Source organism: Mesoplodon mirus (genome assembly GCF_964341445.2).
Source record: "Mesoplodon mirus genome assembly, chromosome: 5".
Classification (NCBI taxonomy): domain Eukaryota; kingdom Metazoa; phylum Chordata; class Mammalia; order Artiodactyla; family Ziphiidae; genus Mesoplodon; species Mesoplodon mirus.
Window position 1 is genome coordinate 45,167,896 of NC_138980.1, and position 14,465 is coordinate 45,182,360.

Sequence of the window (14,465 nt, forward strand, 5' to 3'; positions counted from 1 at the left end):
AGAGAATGGTTATTACTGGTGGGCCCTCCCTCAGGGGCAACCTGTCTGGTGGTGAGGGCCTTAGAACCTGTAATATTAAACAAGGAGCACTATGGTTTTCTGATTTTTGGGTTTTGTTTTGTTTTGGGCCACGCTGCATGGCATGCAGGATATTAGTTCCTCGACCAGGGACTGAACCGGTACCCCCTGCAGTGCAAGCCCAGAGTCCTGGGTTTTCATTCTGTGCTGGGCCCTGAGAATTGCATCCTGTTGGTTCCCTGGCCCTGCCCTGGGAAGAACTGGCCTGTGCCCGACCGACTGCAGCTGATGTCATGGGTTGCCTGCCGAGGGTGTGTGGTCCTCACCGAGACGGACTCTTCCATGTCCTTCTTGTTGAGGAGGGCGTGGTTGATCCGCAGCACGATCCAATCGAACAGGGCGCTGTATAGTGACTTAGCCATGGAGTCGCGGGCGGTGATGGCCTGTGGGCACAGAGGGGGTGTCACACCTTGGCGGGACAGGCCCTGAGGTCTGTATGCACAGGGAGATTGAAGTGGTGACTTGAAACACCCAACTCATCTGACAAGCCCTCTTCTCACTTTGCACGCTGTCCCGTCAGCTTGGATGCCCTGGCCCACTCAAGCATGAAGCGTGAAGCCCTGACCTGGCAGCCTGCGGTTTGGCCAAGTCTTTCTCATGGGCCGGCTGGCCTCAGAGCACCCTGGGGACTGCTGGGGTGGGAACGCAGGCTCAGGGAGGGCACCATGGGAGAATGAACCAGGAGGCTGGGCTGGGTTCAAAGCCAGGTCCCTTGCAGTTCTGGGAGCACCATGGGCCCCACCACTGGGTGCCTAAAAGCAGCTATGGTCTTTATCACTTTTTAAAAAGGCTTGTTGGGGTCTAATTCACATACAAGGAATTCCTTCTTTGTATGTTCTCAGATCTAAGTTGTGACAAGACTCACTTGGCCTGCTATCAAGATCTAGAACGAGTCCCTCTGGTTTTGTGGAAATGGAGCCGTGTAGGACGCAGCCCTGTACCTGGTCTTTTTCTGCTCAGCTTGGCGCCTCTGGGGAGCAGCCGTGCTGCAGGCTCAAGTGACCTGCGGCACCTTTCACGTACCACGGCTGGGTGCCTTTGCCCATGGGGGCTCCAGCTGTCTGCAGTACCCACTTCAGATGCCTGAGCAGCTTCCACCACCAGCTAAAAATCCACCCCCCACCGCGGCTAGGTACTTTCCTGCTGCTTCCCAAGCTATAAGTCTAGAGGTGTAAAAACACAAGAAAAACACATCACAGAGAAAACATCGAGGCTGGGGCAAAGGCCAGGGAGAGGTGCCTTATCAAGATTTAGGGACCCACACAACACGGTTGTAAAGGTCATGCTCAAGCCCTGGGGTCGGCAAGCTTTTTCGGGCAAGGGCTGGTGAGTCAATAGGATCAGCTTTGCAGGCCAGCTCTGCTGCTGCAGCAGGAGGGCAGCATGTGAATGAATGGGCGTGGCTGTATGAAAATAAAGCTTTATTGACAGAAACAGGCAGTGGGCCGAGTTTGGCCTGTGGGCCGCAGGTGGCTATCCTCTGCTGGTGAGAACCAGCATGCCCGCTGAGCAGCTGGACATAGACACCACACACGTGGCCCCGGCTCTGGCCTGTGAGATGTATAGGCTGCTTTGTGCCACACCTGAGCTCACATGAAAACCAGAGTGTCACCAGGGTTCTCCGCTGTCACTTTAGGGGCAGGAAAAAGACTACCCATGCCAGCTGCTCTCAAAGACTCCCCCTCTGCCCTGAGCACTCATATTTTTGGGCCTGGCACCTCACAGAAGCCCAGGGCGGCACTCACCTCGCTGAGACTATAGGGAAGGATGAGTTTGTCATTGGAGGTCACTGTTTTTCTTTTGGTCAGAACTTCCACTAAGATTTCTCGCTTCACCTGTTTCAGGGTCAAGGGGTGGGGGGGAGGGATAAATTAGAAGCTTGGGATTAACAAATACACACTACTATTTTTATATAAAATAGATAAACCACAAGGTCCTACTGTATAGCACAGTGAACTGTATTCAGTATCTTGTAATAACCTATAATGGGAAAGAATCTAAATATATATTCATATGCACACACAAACACACATATATATGAATCACTTTGCTATACATCAGAAACTAACACAGCATTGTAAACCAACTCTGCTTCAATTAAAATAATTAATTAATTAATTAAAAAAACAAAAAAAAGAGAGAGAGAGAGAGAAGGGGAGGAAAGTTGGAGAGCTCATGGACTGGATCCTTGTGTCACTGAGGCAAGGCGTGGGGAGGGAGGGAGAAGGACACCCAGCAGCTGGGCTGGGAAGTGGGCCCAAAACCCACCCTCAGGGCTGCCAATCCACAGTGTGTGCTACGCCTGGTGTGTCTCAAAATGATCACCCCACCCACAGGCTTGCTCGATGGCCCTGACAGTTTGGTCACACAGGCCTGGGTGTCACTGCGGGCCTCGGGCCCAGGTGCTGCCTGGCGACCTGTGTTAAAGCTCTCGCTGTTGGAGCGGGTTCCCGGCCTGGGTGCAGGGGCTGGGCAAGGGGCCTGGCTCTCCCCGACTGCCGAGTCCCATCCATGAGAAGTCAAGTTTTGGGGTAGCAGAGCAGCCCCGGTCTCCCAGCAGACGTGCTCATTCATCCTCATGAGCACAACAGGAGCTGGGGCTCCCTGACGCAGGTGCACTTTAAGAGCCACCGATGGAATGCATGCTTAGAAAACAGCCTCAGCACCACAGGTATTTGGGGCTGGGTCATTCTTTGCTGTAGGGGGACTGTCTTGTGCATTCCATTACGTTAAACAGCACCCCTGGCCTCTATTCACCAGATGACAGTAGTACCCCCCAAATGACACCAGACACTGCCCAGTGCTCCTGGGGTTGAGGACAAGTGGAAGAGGGGATGGTCCAATCACAAGATGACCTCACTGATCAAGAGATGATTTTTTAAAAATATTGAAGTATAGTTGATTTACAATATTATGTTAGTTTCAGGTGTACAACAAAGTGATTCAGTTTTATATACATATATAAACGATAATTTTGAAGAGCCTTTCAAGTGAGGGGTTGAGGTGGGATAGCCCCAGAGGGAGTCCTTCTGAAATGAGGAAGGGTCAAAAAGATACCTGTACGCCAATGTTCACAGCAGCACTATTTACAATAGCCGAGACATGGAAGCAATCCAAGTGTCCGTCAACAGATGAATGGATAAAGAAGACGTGGCACATATATACAATTGAATATTACTCAGCCATAAAAAAGAATGAAATAATGCCATTTGCAGCGACATGGATGGACTTAGAGACTATCATTCTAAGTGAAGTAAGTCAGACAGAGAAAGATAAATATCATATGATATCGCTTATATGTGGAATCTAAAAAAAAAAGGATACAGAGACTTCCCTGGTGGTCCAGTGGTAAAGAATCTGCCTTCCAATGTAGGAGACGCGGGTTCGATCCCTGGTCAGGGAACTAAGATCCCACATGCCATGGGGCAACTAAGCCCATGAGCCACAACTACTGAGCCCGCACGCCACAACTAGAGAGAAGCCCATGCGCCACAAGGAAGAACCTGCATGCCGCAATGAAGATCCCACGTGCCGCAACTAAAAACCGATGCAACCAAAAAAAAAATTTTTTTTAAATAATTTTAAAAATGATACAAACTTACTTACAAGAGAGAAACAGAATCACAGACATAGAAAACAAACTTATGGTTACCAAAGGGGAAAGGGTGGGGCGAGGGATAAATTAGGTGTTTGGGATTGAAGTATACACACTATGGGGCTTCCCTGGTGGTGCAGTGGTTAAGAATTCGCCTGCCAATGCAGGGGACATAGGTTCGAGCCGTGGTCTGGGAAAAGCCCACATGCTGCAGAGCAACTAAGCCCGTGCACCACAACTACTGAGCCTGCACTCTAGAGCCCACGAGCCACTACTAAAGCCCACGTGCCTAGAGCCCGTGCTCCGCAACCAGAGAAGCCAATGCAACGAGAAGTCCGTGCACCGCAACGAAGAGTAGCCCCCGCTCGCCGCAACCAGAGAAAAGCCCATGTGCAGCAATGAAGACCCAACGCAGCCAAAAAAATAAAAAATAAAAAAAAATAAAAAAATAAATTTATATAAAAAAATAAAGTATACACACTACTATATATAAAATGGACAACCAACTGTATGGTGTATAGCAAGGGGAACTATACTCAATATCTTTTAATAACCTATAATGGAAAAGTATCTCTCACTTATATATGGAATTTTAAAAAACGAAAAGCAACCCCCAACTCCCCCCCAAGCTCACAGATACAGAGAACAGAATGGTGGCCGCCAGAGATGGAGGATGGGCAAAATGTGTGAAGGTGGTCAAAAGGCACAAACTTCCGGTTATAAAATAAGTCATGGGGATGTAGTGTAGTTGCAGAGCATGGCGACTGTGACTAACATTACCGTATTGCATAATTGAAAGTTGCTAAGAGAGTAGACCTTAGAAGTTCTCATCACAAGAGAAAAGAAAACCCTGTAGCCACTTAGGGTGACAAATATAACTAGACTTACTGTGGTGATCATTTCGCAACATATACAGATACCGAATCATTATGTTGTATACCTGAAACTAAAATAATGTCATGTTTTTTTTGTGTGTGTGTGGTACACGGGCCTCTCACTGTTGTGGCCTCTCCCGTTGCGGAGCACAGGCTCCAGATGCGCAGGCTCAGCGGCCAGGGCTCATGGGCCCAGCCGCTCCGCGGCATGTGGGATCCTCCCGGACCGGGGCACGAACCCGCATCCCCTGCATCGGCAGGCGGACTCTCAACCACTGCGCCACCAGGGAAGCCTAATGTCGTATGTTAATTATACCTCAATTAAAAAAAAAAAAAAAAAAAAAAAGGAAATGAGGAAGGGACACAGCAGAGATGGTGGTGGGAGGAAGCAGGCAGACAGGCCCCAGTTTACAGAAGCACAGTCAGTGAAGGAAGTTCTCGGCCTCAGTGGCCGCTGTGGCTGAGGACAGGGGCCAGTACCTTCAGGAGCTGTGACAGTGTGTCCAGCGCCGCAGGGGGCCCAACCTCCAAGCCTTCGTCTCGGCCCGTGGCTTTCTTCTTGTAAGTGACGTTGCCCAGGTACAGGATGGCCGAGAGGATGGAAAAGATCCTGGGGGAGAAAAGGAACCTAGGTCGGGGCACCTTCCCTAGTCATGAGACAGCAACAGTTTCCAGTGAACTGGGCCCAAGTTTCCAGGGAACGAGGCTGAATTCGTAAAACCAGCAATTCCAGTCAGAACACACGAAATCCGAAAATGTCCAGTCCTCCACTGGGGACTCTCTTTGTGGACTAGGACTTGGGAGGCACATATCTCTATTTTTTTTTTTTTTTTTTTTTTTGGTGGTAGTGGTGTTGCGGGGGAGCTTAAAATTTTTCCTTTTATGGAGGCATAACATGCATACCAAAAAAAAAAAAACAAAACAAGCACACAATTCCCCAAGTATAGAGTTTTGATGAAGTGTCACAAAATGTACAGATACCTGTAACTGGCACTCAGACCAAGGAATAGAACATTTCAGGCCCTGGAACCAGCCCCACAGAGGAACCACTGTCCTGACATCTAACACCATCTGTGAACCTGACTTCGGTGAAATCATGTGTACTTGCATCTGGCCTCTTACTGAAAAGGTGTGAGATGGGGGAGCCAGGCGTGTTACCGTGTATATAGCACTGCCCCTTCTTAATGCTGCCGACCAGCACTTCTCAGCCTCCGCACTGCTGGCACCTGGCTTCTACCTACCCGGCCCCCCTCCCACCCCTGCAGTGGGACACTCCAAAATGTCTCCAGGCAAGGCCAAGTGTCCCCTGGGGGCGGAACTGGGGCCCCAGTGAGAACCACTGCTGTGTGTGGGGTTGTCCAGGTAGTCAGCAAACTGGGGTCCCATTTTTGTACAGCTCCTTAGCTAAGAACGGTTCTTAAGGGAATTCCTGGTGGTCTGCACTTTCACTGCCGAGGGTGCAGGTTCAATCCCTGGTCAGGGAACTAAGATCCCACTGGGTGGGGTTGTGGGGAGGAACGGTTCTTCAATTTTTAAAGGGTCGTTAAGAAAGAAAACAGAATGCGAAGAACATGCCACAGAGACCACATGGCCCACGAAGCTGAGAATATTTACTATCTGTCCCTCTCCAGAAAGTTTGCTGACCCCTGCAGGGATATATCACAATGTGTTTATTTATTTAATCTCTGGTTGGTGGGCATTTGGGAGGGTTTCCAGGTTTGGGGGCTGTTATAAACAAGGCTGCTGTGTGCCTTCATGTGCATGTCTCTGGGTGAGCAAATGTGTGCATTTGGTTGTGTACACGCATCCGTAGTAGAAACTGCCAAATGGTTGTCCACAGCAGTTGGCCCCATTCGTGCCCCCCCTAGCACCATGCTCGGCAGAGATGTTCCCTCTGGGTATCCTGGTCGCCCGGGCAGGTGTGGAGAACACCCTGTGTGGTTTTGAAGAATTAAAACAATTTTTAATTGTGGTCAAATACACATCATATAAAATTTGCTTTCTTGACCGTTTTTGAGTGTATGGCTCCGTACTGTGAAGTATACCCACACTGTTGGGCAAAAGCCCTGTGGTTTTTTGTTTTTTGGGTAAATATACCTGAGCAAATTTTATTTTATTAGATTTCTTTCTTCATCTACTGAGATAATGTAGTTTTCTGCTAATTAACAGAATCTGTTAATTAGTCTGTTAATGTGGGGCTTAAGATTTTTAAATGATGGAGGAATTCCCTGGCGGTCCAGTGGTTAGGACTCCAGGCTTTCACTGCCGAGGGCCCGGATTTGATCTCTGGTCGGGGAACTAAGATCCCACAAGCCAAGTGATGCAGCCAAAAAAAAAAAAAAAAAAAAAGATTTAAAAATGATGAATGATCTTTGAAAAGCCCTGTGGTTTTAATTGGCATCTCTCAATGGCTAATGACGAGCATCCCCTGTCACTGCGCTACTCTCCTTAGTGAGGCCCCTACGAGGGGGTGGGTCACATCTCAGAGTGACTGGTAAGCCCCAAGGGTGCCTGTGTGGGAGATGGCAGGGCGGCTGGGCCCACCCACTTACTGCTTCTTGGTGGCAGGGAGGAAGCCCACCATCTCCATGGCCTGCTTGAGTCTTTCAAAGTCATGCTTGAGGTCCTCCCCATCTTCAATCTTCAAGTTATGCTGAAAAACAAAGTCGGCAGTGCTCTGGGTACTTCTGGGCTGGTGAGGGTGGTGTGTGAGGATGATTTTGGCTGGAACTGATGGGGTCTGGCCCAGGACGTGGGGAATGAATGGGGTCCTTTATGCCGCCCCCCTCTGGGCCTCCTTGGAGTCGGTTTGGGGGCTAGAGAGGGCCAAGGCGGAAGGCCTCTGACCTCCCAGCAGTGCGTAAAGAGCCCGTGGGGAACAGAGGCTGCATTTGTGGTTGGGTCTTGGGGCTGTTTACCTGGTTGAGGTAGAAATAATCTTCAGGTTGCTTGAGCTGAAATTCCTGACGCTCTTCCTCGCTGACGCCAAGTAACAAATAATAAAACACATGGTAGTTCCTGTAGGTCAAAATTAGGAGAAAAAAGTTGTTTTTGGAGGCCGAGTGACAGCTACTCTTCAAACCACTACTAATATTGCTTTGGAGACCAGGCCAGGGAGGAAACAGCAGCTCAACTATGTACAAATTTGAGACAACAAGTCGATTCTTATAATGTCTTAAGAAAAAAAAAAAAAAGCAAACCCCAAAATCAAACCAGGAGCTTCTCCAGCGAGTAGATTCCTCAGGCGGTGGGCATATGTCTTGCTCACTAGTGGATCAGAGATGCTTCTAATCTAACCACATTCTGGCAGACATCTGAGCACCTACTCCAGTAAAAGCCCCAGGGAGGCACAAGAAGGTGGCAAAGCTCACGCTCCCAGGAGATCTGCCGTGGCCTCCTGTAGATTTCCCCCATCTCAGGACATCTGCTTCTCTCCTTCATAGGGAAGAAGGCAGATGTGATGGATCACCAAGGGAATATTCCCCTACCTCTCATCCTTCTCTTGAGAGACCAGGCGAGACTTTTCAAGCAGGTACTTTTCGACAACAGCTCTGTCATCAAGAGGAAAAAGAAGGACAAGTGTTACACGTTAATACTGTTTCCTTGAAGAACAAGAGTGATTTGTTACCATGGAAAAGCCAGCTGCAGATTAACATCCCTGGACCCATGGTAAACACAGGGACCTAAAGGTAATCACCTTGAGTGTGGTAAACAAGCAACCTAAATGTTGAAAATCTTACTCTAAAGGTAAATACGATCATCACAAATGTGCCTCGCCCTACGACTACCATCTATAAAAATAAGGAACCTGGGCTGGCCACTTCTGCCCTCCAGACCAGATTTGGGATGACAGCTGTATGGAAGCCCAACCTGGCATCATGCAGGATGCCCCACAGGTGGCAGGAATTGAAACGATTGGACCCATGTGCCCACTAATAACACTGGAAGGTTGAACCCTGCTCCCACCATCTCCCCAGCCATGAAATGTTTCTCTAATTGAAAATTGAAATACAAGATAATGGATTCACTTTTCTATTCTTTTTGAAACAACTTTATTGATGATTGATACACGATAAACTGTACATACTCAAAGCACGCAACGGGATGAGTTTTGACTGGGTCCTTTTACGTAATTTTCAAAAATAGCTTTATTAGGCATAATTGATGCACAGTAGAGTTACAGTGTGTGACTGGATGAGTTGTGACACATGCAAATCCCTGTGAGTCCCCCACCATGACCAAGATAGTGAACACATCCATCACCCTAAGAAGTCTCTGTGGGCCCTTTGTCATTTCTCCCTGCCACCCACCCCCAAGCAGCCACTGACCAACCCCTAAAGATTAGTTTGGATTTTCTAGAATTAAAAAAAAATAGGGGATTTCCCTGGTGGTCCAGTGATTAGGACTCCGTGCTCCTAATGCAGGGGGCCCAGGTTCGATCCCTGGTCAGGGAACTAAGATCCCACATACCACAACTAAGCCCTCGCACCACAACTACTGAGCCCGTGCACCACAACTAGAGAAGCCTGCGTGCGCAACAAAGAACAAGCACAGCCGAAAAAAAAAAAAAAGACTCATTTAGTATGTACAGTACAGCTGACCCTTGAATAATACAGGTTTGAACTGTGGGTCTGCTTATACGTGGATTTTTTCAATAGTAAATGCTACAGTCCTACGTGATCTGAAGTTGGTTCAATCCATGGATGTGGAACCAGATACGTAGGAACCATGGATTTGGAGGAACCTCAGATACAGAGGACCCACTCTAAGTAATCTTTGGATTTTCGACTAACCCCTGCATTGTTCAAGGGTTAACCGAATATTGTATCTGCTTACTTTTACTCAACCCAATCATTCTGAGATTCAGCCACATTGTAGCGTGTATCAGAACTTCATTCTTTTTTTTTTTTTTTTTTTTTTTTGCGGTACGCAGGCCTCTCACTGTTGTGGCCTCTCCTGTTGTGGAGCACAGGCTCTGGACGCGCAGGCTCAGCGGCCATGCCTCACGGGCCCAGCCGCTCCGCGGCATGTGGGATCTTCTTGGACTGGGGCACGAACCTGTGTCCCCTGCATCGGCAGGGAGACTCCCAACCACTGCGCCACCAGGGAAGCCCAGAACTTCATTCTTTTTTATGGCTGAATAATAGTCTGCACGTACAGACACAACACATTTTGCTTATCTGTTTATCAGTTGATGGACATCTGAAGGACTTGGGTCCATGAGGCTATGTGGGCTCTGGGGCAGGAATCAGGCATGTCTGCGGCCACATCCTCAATGCTAACAGAGACATCTGGAGATGTCTGTTGGACATCTGATGTCATGTTGGAGATCTACTATGAGGTTCTAGGCACTGTTTTGCAGGGATTCAATGACCTGGACTTAAATGTCCCCAGGGATGGGCACTGTGGCTCCCACCGATGGATTGGATGAGGTGCTAAAAATTGGGAGAGGCCACATGTTGCTTGGGACCCCACAGGAGGGAGGTGGCCTGGCAGGGACCTGAGCCTGGCAGTGGCCCTGTCTCTCATGGGATCTACTATCACCACGTGTGTGAGCTGTACAGGTCTGCAGGTCACCCTCATCTGAAACCATCTTGTTACACAGAAGAGGAAGCTGGTGCCCGAGGGGTGGCAGGGTCGGGCCCCTGGTCCAGGGCCTGCTGGATGCTGCCAGCCTCTCTCACAGGATGGCAGTCTTCTGTCTGCAGCCTTGCATAGACACATGCACACACACAACCTGCATGGGTGGGTTTCCAAGGGCTTAGCCTGTGCTGTCTCTTCTTTCAAACCCGTATTTTCTTCCATTCCTTCCACTGGCCAGTAACTTGTAGTTCTCAGCAGTTTGTTTTCCTGGGGGAGGAGGCTGCGTCTGCTCCTAGACTCACGTTTTCATCTCAGTCTGTAGCCGATTCCCTCTACTGTGTCGGCATATGGGGGAGGACAGCGACCTCTCAGGGGCACCGAGCTGTCATTTGACTGGCCCTAGCCCCTCCCCTTTGCTGATCATTCTGGGAGCCTAGGCCCCTAAGGGGGTCTTGAGGGAGCCAGGGATCCCGTTGGCACTGAGCCCTTGAGACCACAGGAAGACGAGGCCTTGCAAATTGGGGAACTGGGGGAAGACTTGGACTGCCCCTGACCCTTGGCCTCAGTGGGAAGTGGCATCGAGAAGTGTCACCTGCCCAAAAGCAGAACCGGGTCTGGGCCTGCTCCTCGTGAGCTGGCGGCAGCTGCTCCCTGGACAGGAAGTGTACCTCCCTCCTCGGAGTGTGGGCAGGCTACAGTCAAGGGCCGAGGCAGGACTTCCTTTCCTGAATCTGAGGTCATAGATAGGACTCTGAAGCTGGTCTATGAGATCCAGCCGCCAAGGGCCACAGTGGCCCTGAGCCTGACAGGAGATGAGGTGGGACAGGCTGGCCACTTAGCTGAGGGCCAGCCCTGCTGGTGTGCTGGATCGAATGGTGGCCCCCAGAAGACATGTCTACCTGGAACATGTGACTGTGACTGTGATAAAAGGTCTTTGCAGGTATAATTCAGTGAAGGATCTGGAGATCAGATCTTCCTTCATGGTCCAGATGGGCCCTAAATCCAAGGACAAGTGCCCCAAAAGACAGAATAGGAGATCACAGAGAGACTCAGGGGAGAAGACCACGTGAAGACAGAGGCAGAGATTGGGGTGATGCGGCCACAAGCCAAGGATGCCTGGAGCCCCCAGAAGCTGGAAGAGACCAGGAGGGATCCACCCCTAGAGCCTCTGGAGGGAGCGTGGCCCTGCCCACACCTTGATCTTGGACTTCTGACCTCCAGAACTGTAAGAGAATAAACTATTGTTTTGAGCGAATCGGTTTGTGGTACTTTGTTCCAGCAGCCACAGGACATGAAATGGAGAACGCAGGAAGGAGCGATCAGGGCGGAGAAGGCGGGGAGCGCTGCCCACTGGCAGCAAAGGCTCTGGCTTCTGGCCTGCAGAGCCAGCCTGGGACCTAGGAAAACATGTGCAGCCTTTTGATGTCTCTGCTCCCAAGGAGCCACTGGAACTAAAGAAACAGTTTGTTTCTGTGTCCTCTACCCAGTAAGATACGCTGGGCTTTTCCTGCTGGTCAGAGGCTCTGCAATGTGGCAGATACAACTGTGCAAAATATGGACCCATGGGAGAAAAGCAGATTTAAAATAAGGCATGAGGGGGAACTCCCTGGTGGTCCAGTGGTCAGGACTCAGCGCTTTCACTGCCAGGGCCCGGGTTCAACCCTGGTCGGGGAACTAAGATCCTGCAAGCCACGCAGCACAGCATAGAGTACATTAGAGTAGACTAGAATAGAATAAAATAAAATGAGTGAGGGTCTTTGTGGAGAAAGGGCTGAAACCTGCGGGGCAGGTGGGAACAGGTGGGTAGCTCTGCCCATGCAGATGCCAAGCTGGGCCCAGCAGTAGTCGGGAAGGGACCACTGGACAGCCCATGGGGGGCTGAGGCCCACTTCCAAGTGTCCTTGAGGGCTAAGGGGCCAGAGCAGATGCTGCGTTTATTGAGAGTATCTCTCTTGCACTACTGCCCATCAGAGCCTGGGCAGTAGGAAAAAGGAAAGAAGCCAGAGGCTGAAGGATTTGGGAAAATAACATTTCTGTCCTCGTCTTGAACAGGCACCATCAACTGAAATGATCGTCAGGTTTAGATGTACAGAAGAACCTGGACACTTTGAAGTCCTGGAGGACCTCTCCCTTCCTGAAACACCGGTGCCTTCTCACGGCCTCCAGGGGCCTGTTGCTTGGGTCTCCCCACGTCTAACATTTAAGGCTTCTTATCCTGCTGCTCAGAACATCACCTGGAGCCTTCGCAAATCCCACTGCCACTGCAGACTCTCACATCAGAATGCGGAGGGGGTGGGTTCCTTCGAGTCACCAGGCAATGGACTGTGCCGAAAAGCCTTTTTTTTTCCCACTGTGAAATAGTTTTATTGGCTCATAAGACCTTTGCATGTTAGAAAAATATCCAAAACCCTATGCAGTATTAAATCACAATTACATTTTTTTAACTACTTGAAACTACCCAGAATATAATTTTTTTAAAGAAAAAAAAATCCTATAGTATTAAATTCTGAAATGACATTATGACAAAATAGATAATTCCTTGTAACATTAACTCATTGCATAAAGCTGCCAGATATTTTCATTAGTATAACCATTGCACAGAGTGCAAATGGACACAATTTCTTTCTTTCTTTCTTTTTTTGGAACACAATTTCAACATTACACATTTAGTTGAATTTAACTGTGCCCTCACCTAAGGAACTCACATTTCTGGCACAAAATGTAGACCTGTTTTAACTTCCACTAGGCAGTCAACTTCACAATCCAGTTACCACCTATGGACTCATCCACCTACTCATCCATCTGTCCATCCAAATCCATCAATCTACCCACCATCCTCTCATGAATCTACCCATCCACCAATGAGTCCATCCATCCATCCATGCATCTATTCATCCGTCCACCCACCCATGAATCTACCCATCCATCCATCCATCCATCCATCCATTCATGAATCTACCCACCCATCCATCCATCAATCTATCCATCTTTCCACCCATCCATCCATCCACCCACCCACCCATGAATCCATCCATCAATCTACATACCCTCCCTCTCACCCACCCACCTCCTTTGAGTACTTCCCTGGACAACTGCCTCACTTTGCTACCCAGCATCACGTCTCCTTCTAGCTAAAGGGGCACATTTGGCAAATGCCAGAGTCCACATCAACTCTCCCTGTGGCATCCTTAGACCCACTGAATTAGAAACATCAAGACCAGGGCACCTGTGGCGTGCCCTTGCCTGTTCTTGGCAAACTCTATCATGCTAGGACCTCTAGCTCATTATACTTACTCCATGGGTGCCTGGGCCCACGGGGCTGTCCTGGGGAAGGTAGGGTTGGTTACGAAGGTGCCGCCCCTCCCCCACCCACACTCCCACCTCGACCCACCGCTCAGACTTTCACATCAACGACTGAAAATCACACTTGCTTCCCTGTACGATTCACAAATGCCTGCCAGCCCACGATTTCAGCACCCAGCTCTCTGCTGGCTCAGTCCTGGCACCCCGCCGCAGGGAAGCTCAGGACCTCAGACCGAGGGCTGAGTGCACAGCCCGGGTGGCTACAGACTCACCCTCTCACGATGCCGCTCTCCAGGTAGTTGACCTGGATGAATTTCCCAAATCGGCTGGAATTGTTGTTGTGAGCCGTTTTAGCATTCCCGAAAGCCTGGGAGGAAAACAAAAGCAGGTTTTCAGGTTGTGAGGATGAAGTTTCTACAGGCCTCAGCCTGGAGCCTGGGGGCTCCCTGGAAGTCACGCAGAGACTCCAGGTGAGACCTGGAGAACAGAAAGGTAGGTAGCCCCAGCGCATCCCACGGGCTTACTCTTTATCTCTGTGTTTGAGGGTGTGGGAGGTGTTCAAGTTTTAAGTCCTGGACATTAGAAATGTCAATCGTCAGAATTCTTTTTCAGTAATAACTGTTCATGTAGCAAACTCCGGCCTGTGGGCCAAATCCAGTCCACTGCATGTTTTTGTATTGCCTGTCAGCCAAGAGTGCTTTTTACATTTGTAAATGGTTTCCAAAAAACCCCCCCGAAAACCCAAAAAAACCAAAAAACCCCAAGATGAGTAATATTCCCTGCCATGTAAAAATCCTATTCCCATGTCAGCATCCATAAATGAAGTGTGTTGGCACACAGTCAGGACCGTTCATTTACTGATTGTCCACAACTGCTTTTGTGCTGTGATGGCAGGGTAGCTGTGACAGAGACCATCTGGCCTGCAAAGTCGAAAATATTTATTATCCAGAATATTTACTTCCAGAAGGAGTTTGCTAGGCCCCGGGTTGATACGGGCTCCAGTCTGGACACCTGCAGTGTGAGGGAGCAGA

General features: G+C 49.5%; 1 protein-coding gene across 19 annotated transcripts in view; it reads right to left on the minus strand.

Annotated features, from left to right (window-relative positions):
- Positions 1 to 14,465, minus strand: part of MYO9B (myosin IXB) — an 89,202-nt gene that overhangs the window by 32,454 nt on the left and 42,283 nt on the right. For all 19 annotated transcript variants that reach the window (XM_082623052.1, XM_082623049.1, XM_082623043.1 and 16 more), the window contains exons 3-9: positions 13,707 to 13,801; positions 8,037 to 8,099; positions 7,467 to 7,566; positions 7,101 to 7,201; positions 5,029 to 5,158; positions 1,824 to 1,913; positions 345 to 461 (exon numbers count right to left, since the gene is read on the minus strand). In XM_082623052.1, the coding sequence (XP_082479178.1) occupies positions 345 to 461; positions 1,824 to 1,913; positions 5,029 to 5,158; positions 7,101 to 7,201; positions 7,467 to 7,566; positions 8,037 to 8,099; positions 13,707 to 13,801 (696 nt within the window). The remainder of the gene's footprint in view (positions 1 to 344; positions 462 to 1,823; positions 1,914 to 5,028; positions 5,159 to 7,100; positions 7,202 to 7,466; positions 7,567 to 8,036; positions 8,100 to 13,706; positions 13,802 to 14,465) is intronic.